The 23300-nt window shown below is 47.5% G+C and overlaps 1 protein-coding gene across 3 annotated transcripts in view; it reads right to left on the bottom strand.

Annotated features, from left to right (window-relative positions):
• The window catches only part of LOC138503097 (protein argonaute-4), a 324615-nt gene that overhangs the window by 73039 nt on the left and 228276 nt on the right, over nt 1-23300 (bottom strand). For all 3 annotated transcript variants that reach the window (XM_069622601.1, XM_069622603.1, XM_069622602.1), the window contains exons 13-14: nt 5470-5629; nt 4631-4946 (exon numbers count right to left, since the gene is read on the bottom strand). In XM_069622601.1, coding sequence (XP_069478702.1) covers nt 4631-4946; nt 5470-5629 — 476 coding nt within the window. The remainder of the gene's footprint in view (nt 1-4630; nt 4947-5469; nt 5630-23300) is intronic.

Below are 23300 nucleotides of genomic sequence, written 5' to 3'. Positions count from 1 at the left end.
GTTGTATCTTGTTACGAATCTGATCGTGGGATTGTCATCCTGTCTCCTGGGTTTGGGTGAGAGTAATGTTGATCTTTCTAGTTGACAGGCTTGTTTTCTTGCTTCTGCCAAGTTTACATGGGAATAGCCCCGACTTCTGAATCTTTGATCCAGCAGGTTGCATTCTTCTGTGAAAGATTCATCTGTGTTACAGTTCCTTCTTGCCCGAATGTATTCTCCTTTCGGCATGTTGCGAATGACACTTTCTGTGGCAACTGTGTGCATGCAGGGTGGAATTTACTTCCGTTGGTTTGCGGTAGGTTCTGGTAGTGATTTTGTTCTCTTCTATCTTAATCTTGAGGTCCAGGAAGTCAATTTGAACATTGCTAATGTGGCTAGTTAATTCAATACCAAAGTCATTGGTGTTGAGATAGTAGCCCATGTATTCATTAAGTTCATCTTTAGTTCCTTTCCAAATTAAGATGATATCATCTATGAATCTGGCCCAATTGACAATGAGCCTGGTGAATTTGTCTTCTTTCATTGCATGTTTGAGTTCATTGGAGTGCATAAAGCAGTTTGCTAGCGCAGGAGCATAGCTGGCTCCCATTGCGATCCCCTTGGTCTGCTTGAAATATTCTCCATTGAATATGAATATATTGTTCTTGAGAGAGAATTTAAGGAAGGCTTTAGTCATTTCCACCTGGTCTAGGTGTGAGGCTGACTCGTGTTTGAGAAGAACTCCCATGCTAGTTCTGGCCAATTCATGGTCAATTGATGTGTACAGGGCCTTGACGTCAAGCGTAGCCATTAGGAAATGCGGTTCCCATTTGATATTGGCAAGGATCTCCAAGGTATGCATTGTGTCTCTCAGGTAGCTTGGTATTTTTGTGACCAGTGGCTGTATAACATTATTGATGTACCTGGCTAATGTCTCCGTTATTCCTCCTATTCCGCTCAGGATTGGTCTGCCCTCTGGAATGGCGTTAAAAGCTTTGTGGACCTTTGGCAGAAAATAGATGGTTGGCAAAATAGGCTGGTCTGTCCTAAGGTAGTTGTATTCCTCATCTGTTATCAGCCCTGCTGTTTTGTAATTGGTTAGCAGTTCCTGGTGTTTTCAGAATCTTCGCCTGTGGGTTGTTGTCCAATTTGACAGTTGCTGGGTGTTTCCAGGTGGTTGAGTGCCATTTTGAGGTAATCCGATTTGTCCATTATTACTATATTTCCACCTTTGTCTGCTTCCTTAATTATAATGTTTGTTTCCTCTCGTAGGTTTTTAAGTATGGTCTGTTCTTCCTTAGTTAGGTTGCCCTTGATCTCCGTTTCATGGGTCCGTTGGTCTTCCAATTTGTGTAGCTCCATGGTTACTGCTTGGTGAAAAGTGTCGATATAATTTTCTGCAAAGAGTTGAGGCGTGAATCTCGATTTGGTTTTTAGTTCCGGAATTGTCATTGCTATATTCTGAATGCCCAGTTCTTGTAAGCATTCTTGCTTGCTTTTGTTGTTTTCAGCAAGTGTGCTGAGGAGATGAATGTCTTCAACATCCCCCATGGCGAGTAGGCTTGGTTTAGGTGTTTCCGGTGGTTTATATACCGATGTCTTGGTAGCAAAGAATTTCTTAAGTTTAAGGTGTCTTGTGACCCTTGAACTTGGGGGGGGGATCAATTGGGGCAATGCCCACATGCAAGTTCCAACTCCCATCTTTATTCCCCCTAGGGCCCAACAGGAGCCAGGACTGCCTTAAGGACAGTTTATTACTACAGAACCCCACTGAGGGCACACAGCAACCTTATTTTGCTAAGAGGCAATTACCTCAATCTATATTACCATCAGTACTTTTTCTTCTCTTCCAATTGCAAACTTTCTTTATACCGACACATCAATGTTTTTTGATGTCATGTCATTACCTGTCACTATGATTGCACATCACCTTAACACCACTGTTGAATATAATGTAACATGTCACTAAATTGTCACGAATTACTCAACACTGGGCACCATTGAATATTGTTCAGCCTTGAGAACGACCGTAGGGTCGAAACACGTGGCGGCTGACCAAAACTTGCTCGTCAAGTTCCAAATAGTTTCTCAAAAACGCATGTATTTATGAAAAAAATCACCCAAGAAAAACAACAATAAACAAACTAATTCGTACTAACCAGAGTGTTACAAATATTTATTTCACAAACTCCGAACAAGATAGCCGGGAGCAACAAACCTCTTTTTTCCTAGTTACACAGAGGACTTTCAATTACAGTAGTTCAAGAAACACTTCTACTCAAGGTTTCTTGGTAAAAACACTTTGTCATTTATTACACAAACATTTGGAAAACATTTCACTATAAGGCTAATATTATAACCCAATACACTTCAATACAAAATTCTAAGATTGAGACGGTTTGAGCTCCCCTGAAATATGAGCCAAATGGCAGTTCAGTTACTTAGAAAGGAGCAAAAGGCACAAGATAAGTAAAATAGATCATATATACTTTTTAGACATTGCAAATAGTTTCAGTTTACCAGAAGAGTTCAATTCAAGTCAATAGGCCAGGCCAAAGTCAATGGGCTAGTGTTCTGGATGGAAAGAGCAGTTCTGGTATCAAACGGTAAAGTCTTTGCGAAAGTTCTCAGAAGTAGTTTAGGCGGAAAAAAAATCATGTGTCTGGTTACAAGTTGATTAGGCCTGCATGTTGGGAAAGTTTCACGAACTTTCACCGCGAGTGTGGTGTTCTCTGAATCGGGTTGGCACAGTACCTTTTGTATGAAGAAACAAATGCTGCTGAAGTCGTGGTTCCTGGCAGGTCCTGCAGATCTCGCTGTTCCTGAGCCTCAGTCGTGGGAACAAGAGGGAGGACATCCGGGGACTCGGGATCATTGAAGAAAGCAAACATGGAGTCTCTTCAGTTCCAGTAGCTGTAGATTCAAGAACACAAACTGGTGTCCCTCTCCCTGGTTAATCCTAACCAGCCTTGAGAATGGTATCCAGGTGTCTTACGAGTTAATTGGTGCCACCAACTCAAAGGAAGAGGACGTCCTTGAAGGAGCTTCTCTGTCGAATGGAATTTGGCAATTCGGACCTGCAGCAGGGCTTCACCGGGCAAACCAATGGTCCAGGAGTTGTAGCAGCCGTCCTCTTCCAGCTCGTCTTCGGTTCTTTCGTTGCAGTGGCAGACTGCCTTCCAGTCCTGGAGACTCGCCTTTTAAACAGTTTTCTCCCTTTCATTCCAGCCTAGCCGGACAGTCAGCCAATCACGCAAGAGTGCATTTGGGTCTCCTAGGAGACTAATCACAGGGAGTTTCGGGCACCTCCCTCACTTCCTGCCCACCCCAGACACTCAGGCGCCAGAGGCGGTCTTCAGTCCTGATGCCCGCCAAAGGCATAGAAACAAAGGGACCAAACCTGGTTTGGCGCACAGAAACACTAGAAGGACCTTTCCAAAAACAAATGGTGAAAAAAGAAGACCAGGACCTGTTTAAACAAAGGGGCTTAAGGCGCCATCTTGAAAAACATGGCTCCCGCGATTTTTAGCTACCGGTGTTCACCGTCGGGGAAAAATCATGGTAGTTTGTTGTAAAACCACTGCCACCAGCCATTTTGATAGAAAAGGGTAACATTCCACTGCTACATGAGTTTCTAGACACAGGGTATACTAGGTAACCCCTCCAGCACTATAGGAATATAGTGTGTGCTGGGTCTAGGAATTTAAAAATACTATTAAAGTCAATTTAACCTTACATTCTTTGGGAAACAGTTTACCCCAGAGAAGGTATTTAAACCTTTGGGCAGTCTAAAAAGACATCCCTGTGTCACTTCACTGAGGGTGCTGTGTAACACATGAAAAGATGTCTATGGAGTTATCTTAAAACTCCATAATCAAAGAACACAAGAGTAAAACACACATCAAAATACATGAGAGTGGGGAAAAAAGGCTCACACTCTCCCCAGGTAAAAAGAAATCAAGTCCTCAAAACCCAACAAAGTTGCTGGGGGTCTCTAAGGTGAAGAGATCTCCATAACAAGCCCACCTTCAAAATCCTGTCTAGATGCAAAGCAAGCATTCACAATTCTATCTAAATGTGGCAATGGCTAACATTTACAATCATATCTAGATGAGACGCAGGCTAATGTTCACAATGCTCTCCAAGTGTGGCACTTGGATACAAAAAGTAGAGGCCTATGGAGTTTGTCAGACTCCTCGGAAACACATCATCCAAATTAGGTCAAAACACGTGTGTGAGAAAAAGGGGTGGGGTTTCCAAGGTGGGAGGCATTAAGCACTAAGAAGTACATTCTCCCCAACAATAACCCAAGGATGCCAGAGCGATCTCTTCGACAAACCAGCCCATTAAGACATTTATTAAAAACCTATATCCACAGTTCTTATAACATGTTCTAGGAACAAAGGATTTAATTGCTAATGGACTGTGGAATGGTAGTGAAAGGTAGAAACAGTAGGGCTTGTGCTGCTAGAATAACCTAAAAAGAAGCATAAGTCTGGTTTCACAGAATTGCAGTTTGTGAAATTTTTTTATGGTATCACGGGTTAGAGGACCTAGAAGCAATGCTTTTTAGTCATTCTGAAAAATGCCTTGTGGCTGAAAAGTAACCCAAAATGCGGTATTCTGCATAATGCAATGTGATCCACAGTACCTGTTTCATCTGTCCCTCGGACACACCTCCTCGGTAGTAAATTATCCGTGTGGGTTTAAAGCGAGTAGACTTGTAAAACTGTATAAGCAGTTCTCGCACCATGTTCGTTAGGTCTTGGATGACCTCCTGGCTGTAAAGGAGTTCCTGGGCAGTGTCCTGGCGAGAGGTCTGCACACGCACTGTAGCACAGTACCGACTCGGGTGACCGTCCATGCTTCCCACTACGGCAGCGATTGAGGGTTTCTTGCCATCGCCTGCAGGGGGGTGCGTGACATCTGCTCCCAGGAAGATTACTGGCTGCTGGAACACAGTGGGTCTGTGCAGTTACAAAATAGAAAAGGCTTAGAAAATTGAAAATGTAGCATTTAACAAGAGTACCACAATAGTCTTAAATTCTGCACTGATTCACACAAGGAACTCAACATCCCAATGATAGATGCTGAGGGAATTGGGGCATCAATAGGAATGTTCAATGAAGGTGGGGTAGGTGTATGCTAGGAGGGGAGTGAGCATGAAGCGAAGTACATTTCCTTGCCTATACCTCACAAGAGAATCTATTGGCTACACTGCTTGAGCTCCTTTTTGCACGGAGCCAACAATTAATTATTTTTTTATACATCTTAGTTAATCAAGTTAAAAAACAAATAGGACCTGGTTTTTAGAGAAATCGGCTATTTCTATGGAAAATGTTCTACAAAAAGCTGTAAAGAGAATATCGGAGGACAGCATTACAAAATAACGGAGAGCATTCCTCACAGGTTTATTTTTAATGATAACAGCCCAGTCCAAGTACAAATATTTTGTGTCTATTGCAGTGAATATTTTGAACAGTCTCTTACCGCTGATGTGGTACCAGGACGTTGTTTATGCCCCCTAGTTTGGCGTTGATTTTGAGGCAGAGGTTGGAAAGGGTCTGTGGCGATGTCTTCACCACATTCTTCACCTGAACACACTGGGTTGCCATCCCGAGCAAGGTGTCACCGACCCGCTTCACCTCCGCTGAAAAGGGCGAGGAAGAGCATGCTTTAGAATTTCACACAACATTAGGAGCGGTTTATGCCAGAGATCTGTGGCTCACCAGATGTTTGGAGTGGAACTCGTGTGATTTCTCACCATTGACTGACAGCTAGAGCTGATGGAAGATTTAGTCCAAAACCTCTGAGAGCCTAAGGTTGCAAACTTCCAGTTGTTGCACACAAGGGTGGTGGCCCAGGTGACTCAGCTGTGTAGCAAGTGTGATGGTAACTCCTTGTGGTTACAAACATTAGGATATGGTCACAGTGAAAAAGTGCAGCTGTACAACTAATTCCCTGGTGTATAAAGAACCGGATTCCAGGGCCCAATTGCCAGCTCATGGTTAGGCCCGTTTGTTGCAAGCTAGTTGCACTTTCAATGAGGATTTAATGGGTAAGCGACATTTTAGTGTCGTCATTTATTTTTGGACAAAACTACTACATTAGTTCACAAGATTGGCCTCCCCTGGCCCAGCGTTCTCACCTACAAATGAGGTAATTACTCTTGGGAGTCATCTTCGACTCCACACTCGTTCTCTTTGCACATCTCGGACATCTACAAAAAGTCCCACTACCAACTGCACCTTCTCAGAGGTATTCTACCTTTTCTCACTTTCCCCCAGAGGATAACCACCTTCAGAGCCCTGGTTCTCTCTAGGCTGAACTATTGCAACAGCCTCTTTCTCAACCATCCTACTTTAAATCTCCATCCTCTACAACTCCTCCAGAACAGAACCGCAAGACTTCTCCTTGGGCTCAACCCCAGGGACCGCATCTCTCTGGTGCTGAAATCCCTCTTTTGGCTCCCCGTGGCTGCAATGATCAAGTTCAAGACCCTCAGCATAATCCACAAGGCTTTCTAGGGTTGGGGCCTTCACTACCTACAACGCTTTTCCTAAATACTCTAGTCCTCCAACTCTGCGGGTGAGCTGCTTTCACAAACAGATTTGGGAGTAGATGTTTATCCTCTGCAAGTGCCTCCTGCTGGAACTGCCTCTCCGTCTTGAGCCGGCGCACCGTAAGTTCTGGAAACTCCTCAAGACCTTACTCTTCTCTTCCTTCTCTCTCCCTCTACTCTGTTAACCTCTTCTTTTTTCCCCACCCTCCATCCTCCTTCGTCCTTCCTCCTACGCCACCTCCTCCCCAACTCTGCTCAGTTTTTTGCAGACTGGTTGCCTGGTTCACCTTAAGAGCCTTACAGGTCCCAGGCTCCCTGCCTGTCTTTGCACTTGCCTCCAGGCCACTGCACTATTTTCAGCATCCCTGCACTTCCTGCTCACGCTCCGAGCGAGGCAACCTCTCTGCACTTAACCCAGGGCCCTGTTGGACTGGATGCTTTTGTTTCCCTCTTCCTCAAACCTCTGTACACATGCATTATCTAAATGTACTAGGATTAATAACTTAGTCTGTCCTGTGCTTTCCCTGACCCCACCACCACCCTTTTTCTGTTCACTCCCTACATAGCTGTGTCGAAACTAACATGTCATGCACTAGGAGAATTGCCGTCAGGCCTAGTATGCTTGTTTTACTGTTTAGATCATTAGGAAACTTCAAGGCTTAAGAAATTATAAGTTACACCGTAGTGACCAAAGTACTCTTAGTCCATAGTCCCTTTTCCTCCATACTACACGGGAGTCCCTTCCAAGGGACAGGAGACAACCTTTTTCACCACAAAAAAACTCCTTCCCTTTTAAATTTAGAGGTACACAGGGGTGCAGCCCTGGGAACATGCGGTGCCCTGACTCCGCCCTCCAGCGCCAGACCTCAGTCCCCATAGATACGTCGACAATAGATTAACATTGCCTAATGACATCAGTATAATTAGTGGGGAGGATGGTGGGATGTATGGAGGAAAGGGGACTAAGGAGTAAATTTGTTGGTCCCTACAGTGATTAACTTCTAATTACTCTTACGTCCCGTCCCCTTTCCTCTACACTGCATGGGCGATTACAACTGAATGTAGCCCCAGGGTCGAGAGGAGAACCTCCTTAAGCAAATAGGTTCCTGAAAACCGCCAGTCCGAAAGCCGCATCAGATCTAGAGCCAGCACCCAAACAGTAATGTTTGCAGAAAGCTGAGGGAGTGGCCCATGTGGCCGCCTTGCTTAAGACGTGCCAAGGCCGTGAATGCGTGGGCATGCATGTTTGCCGGAAAAGGCTTGTGCTGATCCTCGTAGGCTTCTTTGATGGCCGAGACCATCCAGCGGGATATGGAGGCCTTCGAGGCCCGATAGCCTGGTCTTGCACCTCCAAAAGTAACAAATGGGGCATCTGATCTGCGGAAGCCCTTGGTCGCGTCAGAGCACGCCTGACATCCAGGCAATGCAGAACTCTCTGCCTCATCCTTAGGATTGGCAAAAATCGTAGGAAGGACTATTCCCTCGTTTAAATGGAAAACAGACTGCACCTTAAGCAGAAATGTTGGGCGTGTCCGCAGGACTACTTTTTCCCTGTGAAAGTTAGTATATGGTTCTCGGGCGATCAGCGCCTGGATTTCGCTGACTCTGCAAGCCGAGGTAAGGCCGTCTTAATGGTGATCAGCTGGATGTCCACGAATGCCATTGGCCCGAATGGTTTGTGCGCCCAAGACCATGTTCAGATCCCACACAAATGTTTCTTGCCAATCGGATTAGAGAAGACCCCCCCTCAGAGTTCCTGTATGCCCCGATGGCTGCAAGTTAAGTGCGGCAGGTGTCCACCTGCACGCCTGAGTGGGCGAAGTGCACAGAGAAGGAGAGCATGTCGTCCAGAGTACATGCCATGGGGTCGATTTCCTTGGACGCTGCCCAGTGGCAGAACCTGATCCATTTACTTTTATACTGGGACCTGGTAGCCTTGCTCTTTGCGCCCTCTATGATCTCCAGATTAGCCTGGGAGAGGCTGAGGTGCCTTAGAGTCACCTGTTCAGTAACCACGCTGTGAGGGCTGGCTTCTGTGGCGTGGGGTGGATGCTGCACCAGAAGATGTGCTGGCCCGTCGGAAGGTTAATCAGTGGCATCTCCAGGGGCTGAGCAGCTCCGAGAACCATGGCCTGGCTGGCCACCATGGAGCTATTAGATTGATGTGGAGCTGGCGAGACTCCTTGATCTTGCAAACCACTCTGACTCAGCAGAGTGGGCTTAAAGGCGCAAGCGGTCATGCCGTTCCACTGAATCCAAAATGGGTCGCCCAGGGAGCCGGGGCCCTGTCCCTGCCAGGAGGCGAACTGAGGGCACTTCTTGTTGTGCCAGGTGGCAAAGAGATCCACCTGGGGAAGACCCCATCCGCTGAATATCTCCTGAGTAACGAGGTCGTTTAGCTGCCACTCGAGTAACCTGTCTGGATGAGGACAACTTTGCCCATGATAAGTGGGAAGAATGCTCAGAGTGCTAGCCAGATGGCTAGCAGCTCCAATCAATTGATGTGGTACTCCTGCTGTGTCTGGTCCAGGTGCTGTGGACCAAGAGATGGTCCACCGTGGCTCCCCATCCCTCGAGAAAGGAGTCCGTGGTGATGGTGACATGTGGGGTTGGAGGCCGGAAGGGCTTGCCCGTCCGTCGGTTGCCGTCCATGGACCAACATGTGAGGTCCTGGTGGAGAGATGGAGAAACGATCATCTCGGATTGAGAGCCCCGTTCCTGGTTCCATGATGCAGCGAATTGCAGCTGTATCCTCATCCTTAGTCTCGTGTGGGGCACGGCTAATAGGACCGCTGCCAAGAGACCCAGGAGGTGCTGGTACCACAAGGCTGAGGTCACCTCTCTGCTGAGAAAGTGAGTAATGGCCCTCTTGATGGCTGCGATCTCGTCTTCCGACGGAAACTACCTTCTCGTAGCACATGTCGCAGATGAGTCTGCATGGGTTATAGCTGCGACTTCTTGAGATTGAGCGAAAAAGCCCAGGTCATGCAGTGTGTTCATAAGAGCCTGGGAAGTGTGGCGAACCGCTTCCAGCGATGTAGCCCTGACAAGCCAGTCGTCGAGGCATGGGTAGATGTGGAGGCCCTGTGCCCGGAGGAGGGCAGCCACAGTACGAGTCAGGTAAAGACCCTGGGGGCAGAGTCGAGGCCAAAAGGAAGGACCTTGTATTGGAAATAGTAGCCCATGATCTGAACTATAGGAAAGAAGGTTGAGGCTGCCATATCGGGACGTGTAGATAGACATCATACAGATCCAGGGAGCACATCCAGTCTTCCTTGCACAATGTCTCCGCTATAAAAGGGTTCCATGTGTTAATATCCCCGCAAAAATATAGCGATATTTTTGCGGCGATATTAAGGCATGGGACCTGCAGGGGACACCTCCACAACTCATTTTCAAAGGAGCGGAGGGATACCCCTCCAAGCCCCGCTCCCAAAAATCCCCAAAAATATCACCCCCAAAAATATTGCCTATGGCCATTCCAGATGACCATATATACTGTGATATTTTTGGTGGGGATAATATGTAGTGATACCTATAAAAGCTGGCATAACCATCTTGAATTTTTATAGCGGTAAGGAGAGGTTGAGGGTGGAAAGGTCCAGCACAACTCTCAGGCCTGGCTGGTTCTTTTTCTGAATGGCAAAAATCCTGGAGTAGAAGCCAGAGCCTCGCTGGGAGGCTGAGACATCCTCCACGGCCAGGCTCTACGAGCGATCTGATCTCGGCCAGAAGAGTTGCTATCCCAACTTGAGGGAGTGGTGGGGAGGAGGGTGGAGAGGCTGGTTATGGGTAGGCGGTACCCCGTGGATACTGCGTAGAGGATCCAGGGGTCCGCAAAATTCTGGCGCCAGAAATGTGCATGAGAGCAAGCCTGCCCCCCACTGGAGACACGTGGACCCGGAGGGGCGTGTCATGCCTTTTTTCCATCAGAGGCTGTTGCAGAGGATGGGGACTGGAAAAAGCCCTTAACCCCTCCCCCACCCACGTCCCCCTTATGTTGCTTGCGTGGAGTCCGTGAGCGGTCCAGCTGCCTGGACCTCCGTTCTTGGAAGCCACGGAACCCTCCGTATGTATCCCCGTTGTCAGAGCGCTGCTGTGACTGGGTGTACGATTTGGGCGTGGTCTTTGTCAGGATGGATAAAGACTTGGCCGTTTGAGAGTTTTTCTTTTTGTCCAGCTCCTCGTCCGTGGTGGAGTGGAAGAGGTCACTCCCCTTGAAAAGCAGGTCTAACATGCGTTCCTGGAGGTCCAGGTTCACTTTAGTTGCAGAGCCAGGCTGTTCTTATGTCCGTGGCGATGCAGATGGCCCAGCCAGAGGTGTCAATGTGGGCCACGGTGGACTCCATGATGTCCTGTGCCACCAGCTTTGCCTCAGCCAGTCCCACCTTGAAACGCGATTGGCTCTGTGTAGGAAGCTCTGGGAGGAAATCCGCAATTTCCCACCACAACCGCTGGTTAGCGGCCGCCAGCAAGGCATCAGCGTTGGCTTGAAGATGCAAGGACCGTTGGAATAGAGTTTCTTCCCATACGCCTCCAAGAGCTTCTCCTTGCCTAGCAGCACTGCAGAGGCGGAGAGGAGGAGGCTGAGGACGACTCAGGCTTGGAGTATAGTGATGTTGCAGTGATCACCGAGGAGTGTGGCTGTGGATGGGCCGATAGCAAGAGTGTATCCCCCTCAATCTGCCTGTACTTGGCTTCCAGGCGTCGAATTACCGGCTGGACACCAGAGTTGGGCTTGAGCCAACCCTTCTTGGCCAGAGTTACTACATCGGTCAGCAGTGGAATTCCCGTTTCAGCTGGATGCTCGACCTCGTGTTGAGGGAGGCCCAGGTACTCAGTCAGCCCTGCAAGACGTTCATTGAAGGCCTTGGCTGACGATGGCGTGTCTGGGTCCTCCTCATCGTCCGTCTCTGCCAGGGGGCCAGGAGGATCCTGCCCTGGTGGAGGAGTGGTGGGAGCCGGAGGCTGGGGTACTGGGGCCAGAGGCTGGGGTACTGGGACCGGAGGCTGGTACGGAACGCCCGAGGAATCGGTTGGGGGGCCAGAGCCAGTGGCAAAGGCTGCGTCGGGGGAGGAGTCTGATGTGCTGGAAGAATTGCTGGGAGCACCTCCCTGATGACATCCACGAGGATCACCCCCATCCGAGGGGACTTCATGAGTCCGAGGAACCTCTCAAAGAACCTGTCCTCACAGGCTGGAGGGCTGGTAGGGGATAGACCGAGTAGCGGACAGCTGCTGGAGGCGCTGCATACCCTGCCCATATGGACGTAGCGGGAACCTGCCCTGTGCAAATGGAGGATAGGCTGTAGGCCACGTACCTGGTTGACACCAGTCCCACATTGACTCATTCGCCAAATTCCCATTCCTGGTGCGGCGTCGGCCAGGTGCTGAAGTCTGGCACGGCAGCCATCTGGTCAAGCTGCCTTCCACGTGCCTGCGTCGTTTTGCTCAGCTCGCTTGGCTCAGCCTTCTCCAGGACTAGTGTGGATCATGAGGCCTACCCTGCTCCTCAGGCCGAGGCCTGGTAGGCGCAAGACCCTCGGCCTGGGGGCTGTTAGAGCTGCGTTGAAGTGCCCCCCCCACTCGGACATATTGCTGATACTAGGGTGTGGCCAATCGGTTGAGGACCTGGTACAAGAACCTTCCGGTCCCTCAACACTGTCACTTGGAAGATCCGAGGATCCCTCTACCTGTAGGCCAGTAGCCGGGGAGGCCTCAGTACACGTGCGGTTAGTAGAACCTGGGCGGTTCCTCCGAACGAGTCTCCCTCACGGGGTGCGATGAGAACAGAGGCCCTACACATTGGGCCTGGAACGATGTTTGACGAAGTCCTTCAGGTCCTCTGGAGCTCCCTCCACCTGGCTAGCCTGTTCTTCAAAAGGCCTTGATGAGGGGGCGTTGCACGCTGTATAAGCTTGCCAACCGTGGTCAGGGCCAAGGCAACGTAGGCAGAGGGCATGGGGGTCTGAAGTTGGGAAGAGCCTGTTGCAGGATGGACACCTGTGGAAGTCGACATGCGCCGGGCAGGAGCGCGACGCCTGAGGACAGAGTACCTGTATGATAAAAAGACTAAAAAGACAGAAATATCAGAGCATGGAATTACTTGGCCGAAGCCAAACCCAGGAGCGCTGGTGAATTCGGCCCATTCCCATCGACTCGGAAAAGGCGACGGAGGTGTGGCGCGGGAGGGTGGAGTCAGGGCAACACATGCGCCCAGGGCCCAGACCCATGCGCACCTCTAAATTTTAAGGGAAAGGTTTTTTCTGGTGAAAAAGGTTCTGTCTACCGTCCCTTGGAAGGGACACCCGTGCGGTATGGGGACAGGATGTAAGAGTATTACTGTATTCTCTTGTTCCCTTCCTGCATTGAAGTGCTTTGCAGCACTCCACCTGTGTATAAGTGCTGTATAAATAAACAATGACAAAAGTGAAAAGGAAATCCGGCATACTGAAACACTACAAAATTGCTTTTGGGTATTGCAGCATAAACATGCATCGAGTTTCAGAAATGGACTACTGAAAACAAAGCCTAAAAAACTGTTGGCATAGCAAAGGGCAAAATAATAGGCCAGAACAACCGGGCAACCAAGACTTGAAGGCAAAAAATGTATGATATGCAACTGTGGTTTAAGCCTGTTAGGGAGAATTCCCATTTCTGTGCTAATTCCCTTCAACCTTAGAGACCGCAAGGTATTTTAGGACTTTTAAATTTGAACCCTGGAGTGAGTGATACCTTTTGCTCCCTCATGTGTTTTGACCTGATTTGGATTATGCGTGGACTATTTTTGTAGTCTGACAAACTGTGTAAGCATCTACTTTTTGTATGGTGACACTTATGCCAGATAAATTCTGACAAGACAGCTGTAGTCTCCCACAGGACCCCTTAAACTACATTGTCATGTAAAAGTTCTTTTGTTACCCTCACTACTTAAATGGCTGTTGGCAGTGGTTTAATTTTTCTACCATTGTGCTTTTCTACCACGGGCTGAATCCTCCGCTGCAGCACAGCACCCATGGTTGACCATTTCTGTCAAAATGGCCCTGGTGGTCATCTTTTTGTGCCATTTTCGGTTTGTGAGTTCTTGCTTGGGATTTACTGCGCGTTGTCAGGTTTGTGCCAGTTTGTTTTAGCTTTGGCTCCAGTGCCTGGAAAGTCAAGATTTGAGGGAGGTTCCTTTGTCTCTAGGAGTGCATGAATGCAACCAGTCATGATTGGCTGGCTGTCCTCTCAGGACAGCCACCCTACTGTGTGACAGCCTAGGCTGTGAGAAACCTGCTGAAAAAGGCTAGGACTAGAGGCAGAGTCTATCGATGGTAGAAAAACCAAACGAAGAAACCGTGAACGAAGGTTGCTGCATACTCCTGGACCTTTGAATTGCTCGGTGAAGCCCTGCTGCTGTTATGAAACTCCTTTTTCAATTTGACAGAAGCTCCGGAAGGGACTACTACTTCCGTTGGGTTAGTGGGACCAACTAACAGACTAAATCCACTGGACCATCTTCCCCGATTGGCTGTACTGCTTTGCTGCTGCAAGAACTGAATGACAGGGTTTGACAAAACCCTAGTCGAGTGCAACGTCTGCAATCCGGCCAGAAGCTCTAGGAGTCTCACAAGTACCTTCCAGAAGCAGGACGACCAGAGCTCTAGTCCCATCACCAGAGTGCAGGACTGAAGGCGTGAAGGATGCCCAACCGGTATCCGAGATCCACAACGGTGCGGTTTACTAACCACTGAAGTAGCAAAGTGCTGCTGAACCGAAAAGAGCCCGTAGCTGCTGAAGACGTCCAAATTGCCACCGCTAGAGCCCTCCAGATGTCCTGCCCTTCGTCCCCGCGACTGAGGCTCAGGAACCCAGAGTCTGCATCGCTGCAACAGTACCAGCTGGACCACTCTTCTAAACTGAAGTACTGTTTAGTCTTGGGGTACTCGCCTCTGTCTTTTTAGCTGTATTCTTCTCAGTTGGGAATTGCATTAGCTTACCTTACAGTTGATTTCAACTCTGCTTTTCACAGGCTTCAAAGCTTGTGACCCTACAAGTAATTTCTTCAAACTCTCACTTTGTGCAATACTTTTTATTTAAGCGTGCCTCAGCTACATTGACTGTGATCCAATTGACTTTGGCTGTCCTGGCTCCCTGCAGACTCGTCTAGTGCATTGACTTCGATATTTCTCTCTCTCATAAGTGGGAAGTTGTTTTAGACTAAAAGCTGGTAAAGGCTTGTCTAGATCTCATTGGAAGATTTAAGTGTCCTCACATATACTGAGGACCTGTAAACCTTTCCTTCCTTGAACCTTTCATTTCTGCAACCTCAGACTCAGCAAAGTGTATTCAGTGTGATAGGAGCCTTGCAGCTTGAAGGAAAAGTACCCACCTGTGTAGGTAAGCGGCCCCCCTAAGCCCTGCAGTCCCCCTTTGCCATCTGCCCTCCACCCCACACCCTCTTCGAGCTCCGATCCATCCTGCCTCCCGATCCACTCCCCCCTGCTCGGATTGGGCCTGTGTTGCCAAAGCCTTTACTGACCTTCCCAGGGCAGCCCTCTGCCCAGCAGCCCCTATGGCTAAGGGCCTAAGGCAAAGGGCGGCTCTAACAGGCAGCCCCAGAAAGTGTCATCAGGTGTCCGCAGGGGAAGCCAGTAGCCAGCTGTCAACCAGCAACACCCAGGACCACTAAGGTAAGCCTAAGTGAGGACTAGAGCAATTACTCTACCCTGGAACCCCAGAACAATAATCAAACCTAGCTAAACACCTTTATAATTAACACCTCTGCTACCTTCCTCTACATTACACTATTAAACAAATCCGTGTTTAGTACAACACACATTTAACCTGTTAAGCGTAGGTCTCTCTCCCACTATACAGGACGCCCAAATCTAGCGGTGTCCTACTTCAGATTTGCATTGTTGATTGTAGGCCTCTGTCCCACTATACACAACACTCCTATGTGACTGACCAACTCACACCTAGAGAGAGTCCGACAGAAATCACTGGCTGACAACTGTTGCGAGACTGATCAGGGGCTCACCCCCCCAGAAGACAACAAAGTGACCCTTAGTAACGCCCAGTAGGACAATTATGTAGTTAATAGCTAGCCTTAACCACAGATAGCTAGCTCAGCGAACCTCGTCCAGGGAGACATTAAGGACAGTCACCAATAACACCCAATGATATAACCCTACACACCTCCACTACCACACACAAGACAGCGACTGAACTAGTCGGCAACACCAGCTGACAACCCCACCACAGACAGAACCGAAACTGTTAGCTGACAATTCTTTACGCCCAGCACTAAAGCATAAGACAGTCAGACCAAAAATCAGATCTGCATCAACAAACAAAACAATGGCCAAAAACAACCCTCAAGATCAAAATTCTGCGCAAACGACCTATATCAAGGGAAAGGAAAGGAAAAAGAACAAACACACCAAAACAGCAACAAAGACTAAAATGCAGAACACACTCCCACAGACGGGAGCAAAAAAACAGACCAACGCTGAGAGAAGAGACAAATCCCTCTACTTAACTCCATACCTCACAAACAACCAGTCACCAGAACGAACCAACAATAGCAGACAACCTAACACAACCACTTCGGACGGACAACACTAGAAGCAACAAAAACAGATGCAATAACACCCTACTTCACCAAAACAAGAGGAACTTCCAGTTGACGCCCACAATCCTTGGAAGAAGAAACTGATGAAAACAAAAACCCAAGGCAGAAACTACAAGAACTTCGACGACAGACGCACACGTACCAGCACCCCAACTAGAGACAGAACAGAAAGGAAACCCCAACACTGATCAGAAGACAACCCCAACAACAAGCCCAAACCAAACTACACCTACAAACTCCACTGCAATCTAATAAACGCAAGATCCATGTCAAATCACTCAGATCTTTGACCTACTCGATGACATTGACATCCTAGTCATCACAGAAACAGGGCTGGTCCACACTCCAAAGCTGCCTCCCAACCAATTGCAAATGCCTTCAAGTAAACAAAAAATTTAAAAAAAGGAGGCATCGCAATAGTATTCAAAGGACACCTGAAAATAAAAACAGACAAACCCCTCATCAACTGTGAATCCATGGTCCTACACCCATCAGCAAACCCAAAAACAAACATCATTCATCATGGTGTACAGACCACCGACATATGATGCAACCTTCGTTGATCACTTCATAGAAGCCATCACCAACATAGCCAGCAAGCACGAACATCTAATCATCTTGGGGGACTTCAACATCTGGTTTGAAGAAAGTCACGCCAACTCCCTAAACTCACTGATTGGACAATGAAACTACGATAGCTAGTCAAAGGGCCATCACTGCGGCACCGCCGATGCAAATACTGTGGAACTACAATCTCATCATCCCATTCGTCAGACTACCAACTCAAGCCTGCATCCAAACCGCCCAAACTCTCAACCGGCACAAAATGAAACTGGAAAGGCATTAAAGCAAGCAACCTTTTTGAACAACTGGAGATGACCAAACCCTCAACTATAGATCTAGAGCTGGCTGACCTAGACAGGAAAGCGTAGCTACCACTCAAATGGATTGCACATACCATTTATAAGATCGCCCCCGGAAAAACCATTCACCCCATTAAAAAAAGAGCAATGGCAAAACGGTTCACCCAACTACTAAGCACCATGAAAAAAGAAAACCAGATGGAACAGGAATGGAGGAAAGAACACAACCCAGACAAAAAAAATACTGTTCCAGAAACAAATCCGAGCATACAAGTTAATACAAAAAGGCAAAGAGAAGGCATTATAATGACAATCACCAATGCCACCAACACACAAAGAAATGTTCAACATCATTAAAGAAATGAGAAACCCACCAATCTGCGACAACACCCCAACTCCCTCAGAGAAACTTTGCAATGACCTGGCAGACCATTTGAAGAACAAAATCAACGCCATCCGACAAATCATACAAAACAGACCAACTAACCCGACCCAACACAGAACCACAGCACAAACTCTACCCAGAAATATCAGCAGAGGCATTACTCTTGCTGTCAAAACACAGCCAGAAATCAGTATCACCCATGGATCCCTGCCCTCCTGACATCTACAAGTCAATCCTCTCACAAGGAACGTCATCAGTATACTACAGAAACCTAAATCTCACTAGTAACAGGAATTGTACCAAAAGCCTTCAAATCAACATATAAAAAAAAAACTTCAAATCCCGCCCCCCCCCCACCCCCATGAGTTAACGACTGGAGTACCACAAAGATCATCACTATCACCACTATACTTCAACATCTACCAGACCCCAGTAATCAGAATCTTCAAAAAATACACCATTACATGCTACAACTACGCAGAGGACACTCACATCTACAAAATTGAAGACACTCAAGCCGATCACTCAACACTAATCGAGTGTCTAAAATAAGTCTTTAACAGGATGAATGCCAACAACTTGAAAAACAACCCAGAAAAGACAAATTATTTTATCCAATAAACAAGAGAACACCACCTACATACCATGGCCAACGGAAATAGAAACTGTACCAACACCATCTAAGGTAGTACAAAATCTGGGAGTGCTAATGAACACCCTAACCTTGGAACCACAAATAAATGCAATCAAGAAAAGCTTCTTCCTCCTCCACATGGCAAGAAGAATCCTACCTTTCCTCTCCTTCACCCACAAAACACTCAAAATCGTCGCCCTCATGTCAAGAATTGACTATGTTAACAGCCTCTATCTCGGGATACTAGGATACCTGGTGAAGAAACTACAACGGATCCAAAATGCAGCAGCCAGATTGCTCCTCAAACTATCCAGAAGAGACCACACCACTCCAGCCCTAAAAACAAAGCATTGGCTCCCAGTCAAACATCGCATCACCTTCAGAACAATGTTATGGTATGGTACTGGTCATTTATATAGTGCTCTATATATCATTGGTATGACCTTAAAGCGCTGGTAGGTTGAACGCCCTCGGGAACCGTAGTTCTGGTCAGTAGAGATCGAGTCATAGGGTGTGTGGGTGCACCAGATGTGTCCAGGTAATGCAATTGCTGGATGGTAGCTGCATCCTAGCGTTAGGTGTGGTGCTGAAGATATCAGTTGAATGTGTGCAGTCTGGTGGGTGGACACTCAAGCTGGGCTCTGGCTGTGTTTGACCTGAAGGACACATGTGAGCAACTAGGCCAGAATGTGCTTAGCTAGCTGCGTTTTATTAGAGCGATGCAGTCTTCATGGGGTCGTATTCGTATGTGAACAGCTAGGCCGAATTAATCCAGGGTATAGCTGTGTTCTAATTGAATGATGGTGTATAGTATAGCAGAAGTGTAGTGTAGTGATGCGATGGTTATCTTTAAAGCGCCCGAGACCAGGCACGTGAACAGGATGGCAGGGAAACAAGGCGACACACAGACGTGGGACTGAGATGATCGTGACAGGAAGGGGGGATACGGATATATCAACAGCAAGGGCAGCAGGATAGACAGTTATACACGTGTGGAGCATGTTAACATTAACATTTCTATCTAGAAATGACTCGGGCTAACGTTAACAATCCTGTCAGGGTCTGGCGCAGGCTAATGTTCACAAATCGACTGAGTGTGGTAGTGCTAAAATTCACGATCCTGTCTACAAGTCACGCAGGCTATTGATTACAATTGTAAGTGCGGCATTGCAAACAATCACAATTATATCTAGATGCAACGCAGGCTAGTATTCACAGTTCAAACCAAGTGCGGCATTGTGCATAAAACACAGGGCAATCGGCGGACAAGGAGCCGAATTCCTACAAAAGAAAATCTACAAAACAACGACTCAGATCAAGCAATGAAATCTGCCTGGAACAAAAACTATACCTTAAGAAAAAACTTGGGGCCTCCTCCTTCTCCCACTTAGCCACAAAAACATGGAACATCCCAAAAGAACACCAAAGACAACCGACAATTCAGAAAATTACTAAAAACCTTGCTCTTCAACACCACAGATTCAAACTGAAAAACCGCAACAACTGAACAGTAAACACAAAGAAAAGGATGACTAAACTTAGGATGACAATGTCAACACCCAGAACCGACCAGAGAAGCTCTTCCTACAACTAGAGCGACAATGCCAAGTCAAATAGGACACAAGCGACACCCAGGAGGACAGAATTCTGTATCCCCAGCCATCTCCAGCCAACAACCTAACCCGCCCCATATTTGTACAGAGTTGTGTGAATGCCAACACTGGCCACAATGGAACTATGTTGAGGACATTGCCTTGGGCATTGACCGTATACAGTTGTGAATGTAGGCAGGTAGCGCCTCTGGATGTAATTTCAATCATTGACAGGTGCCACGTTTCTGGGAAAGAACGCACATACGCCTGCCTGCCCCGCATACAGATCGGTGTCACATAGGTGGCCAGGACCCAACGTGGATAAGGTTATGAAAGCGAGAGGATGCCATGTCTGAAAGGGCCTGTGTGGATTGACGGCCCAGACTAAACAGAGGCTCCCACACCCCACCTGGAGAGAATATGAAATCAACACCTCACTCCTGGGCAGCAATGCCAATTAACCAATCCACTAACAATTTCAAACCTCTGCATACACCTCTCAAACTAATAAACACAACCACAAGCCTACAACACAACAATCTGCACAAACTTCATTACACTGCAACAAACCAACCACACAGACTCGCACAACAGCACACGACTACTACCGACCGTAAAACACTCCAAGCCCAACCAACAGACACCGCGTTGAGGCCGCCAACAGCACATCACTGCTCTACTGGTTTTAACAGCATATTCCCACTAATTCGCCCACCCCTTCCCTTTTCTTTCAAAGCCGCCAGGGGACCACTCCGGTGGTGATAATGTTAAAGGATATTTGTAACGCGCACTAACATATTTAAAAGCTATTACTGTCCTTGTGAATGAAGTCACCTCAGGGTGTAGAAGTGTAAAAAGCATATCTAAAGATTATCCACTAAACTTGTGCTGATCCTGAAAAGTATGCATCTTTACCTGGTTATATAAATTGCCTTTTTAACAAATGCTTACTTAAAAATAATTTTAACCAAATAATAAGCCATAATTGAAACCGTGAGTGTAAGCGTTACTTGTTACCTGTATGTATGCATTTCATTGCTCCAGCTCACATTTACCCCTCTTAAAATAAGCCTGGCTGCTCAGTCACTCTACCAACATGTGTATTATAGAAATATACCAAAAGGTGGGTTACCCCATACCAAGCAGATAAGTGTTTAGTAGTCTCACACAGTGTTAGTCAATACCAGTAACAAAGTAACACTTACACTCTCAAGGTTTCAGTTATACATATATATTTATTTATTTACACATCAAGTTTTAGTTAAGCATCCTTTAATAAAGCAATTGTTTAACAGTCAAGCAAACGTTGGAACACTTCAACTGTCAAAGTTGGTGAATACTCTCTGGATATGCTAATAAATTTCTCCTACACCCTCAAGTGACTTCAATAACAAAGATAGTATTGCATTTATATAACACCAATACTCTTTAGAATCAGATTTGCAGAAAGGAAGGTTTAAGGAAAAATAGAAAGGTTAGAACATACTTTCTTAAAAGAGTAAGACAGTTGAAATCCTAGGTAAGCCTTTCCCAGCAGTTAAATGTTTAACAAATTACAACCCATCGGGGTCAAGCAATGCCAAAGTCAAATGATTAGAAGAACAAGTTACTCTTACCTGGTAACGTTCTTTCGATGGGATGGTCCGACGATGTATTCCATATCTATGACAGTAATCACCACAGCTGTGCTGCTTCGGAAAATCTTTCGGCGCCTGCGCCGATGACGTCGATACGCTGTCCTCGAGGGCCTCCATCGAGCAGACGTCACTGGATGTTATAAGTAGGACGCACGTAGCCACTGTTGTAGTTTTTCCCCAGAACGTGTGGCACCAATCTTCTGCCAGTATGGCCACAGTAAGCCTTGCGGAAACGTAAGCTGCAAACGCATAAGAAATTCTGTAGCGGGGCAGGTAGGGATGACCATGCCACCGAAAGAACGTTACCAGGTAAGAGTAACTTTTTCTTCGAGGGGATTGGGTCCTCCGACGTATTCCATATCTATGACAGACTCCCAAACAGTACCAACGTATGAGGAGGGGAAAACATTTAGAAATTTAGAATGCCCAATCAAATTGCAGAGTAAAGGACCGCCTTGCCAAAGGCCAGATCCTGACCATGGATAGAATCTAGGGAGTAGTGTCGTACAAAAGTATGGACCGAAGCCCAAGTGGCTGCTTCACAGATGTTACGAATAGGAACACCCCTCTGCAGGGCAGTAGAGGCAGCCATACCCCTAGTAGAATGGGCCCGTAAGCCTACCGGAGGGTCCTTACCCGCCAAGCAGTAACGTTCAGAAATTGCCAAGATAATCCATCTAGACAAAGTCTGCTTAGTAATAGCTTGTCCCAAACGCCTTCCAACGTAACCAATAAAGAGCTGATTGTCCACTCTGACCCGGGACATGCGAGAAATGTAGAAACTTAAACCCCCCCCCCCCTAAGATCCAACCTAGGGAGCCTCTCCTCTTTCTTACCAGGATTTGGAGGAGGATAAAATGATGGAAGAACGACCTTCTGGCTTAAATGAAATTCCGACACCACCTTCGGAAGAAAGGAAGGACGAACTAAGAACAACCCTGTTATGAAACACAGGGAAGGGTGGCTTAACTGAAAGTGCCTGCAACTCACTCATTCTGCAAGCGGACGTGACCGCAACTAAAAACACAGTTTTAAGGGTTAACAGCCTCAAAGGACAAGAATGTAAAGGCTCAAACGGAGCACCCATAAGGAATTTCAGAACAAGGTTCAAATCCCAACCAGGCACCTGGAAAGGTGACGGCAGAAACACATTAGTAAGTCCTTTGAGAAACTGAGAAATTAATGGAATTTTGAAATAAGAACACTCCTCAGACGAGCGCTTAAATATAGACAGTGTCGCCAGGTAAGTTAACAGTACCCCTGTGGGCCAACAAAAGCAAAAAAGACAGAACCACAGGAATGTCGCATGAAAAAGGATCCACATTCTTAACCCTGCACCAGTCGCAGAACTTTCTCCAAATGCAACGGTACAGGGACTTTGTTGCCAGCCGTCTGGCCGAAAGCAACACCTCCATCACGTCTTCAGGGAGGTCCCAATCCTTATACCTCAACCTTTCAGAATCCAAGCATGAAGGTTGAGGGATCTGACCTCTGGATGGAGAACCTGACACCCCCCCGCCCCCTACCGTGAGAGCAGGTCGTCTCGGTAGGGAAGACGACGTGGAGGGCAGATGGACAAGTCGAGAAGGTCCGGGTACCACGTCCTCCGAGCCCAAGCCGGAGCAATGAGGATCATCCTGAACCCGAACCTCCATAACCTCTGCAGCACTTGCAGGATGACGGGGACTGGAGGAAACTCGTACAAGGACCACTCCACCACGAACGCGTCTCCTAAGGCTCCTTTTGGAGGAAATTCCCGCGAGCAGAGCCTTTCGCACTTCCGGTTGACACTGGAGGCCAAGAGATCCACCCGAGGGGTCTCCCAAAGGGCAAAGATCTCCAGGAGAATCTCCTGAGCCATCTCCCACTCGTGAGAGATCGCGCTCTGCCTGCTCAGAGCGTCTGCCGTCTCGTTTTTGTCTCCGGCCAGATGAACTGCCGAGATCGAAACTTCCTGCTGGATGGCCCAGAACCAGAGCTGCATCGCCTCGCTGCACAGAGGAAGTGACCCTGCCCCCCCCTTTTGTTA

This window comes from Ambystoma mexicanum, chromosome 11 (genome assembly GCF_040938575.1).
Source record: "Ambystoma mexicanum isolate Mex_15411 chromosome 11, UKY_AmexF1_1, whole genome shotgun sequence".
Lineage (NCBI taxonomy): Eukaryota > Metazoa > Chordata > Amphibia > Caudata > Ambystomatidae > Ambystoma > Ambystoma mexicanum.
This window is presented reverse-complemented; position numbering and strand designations above follow the sequence as displayed.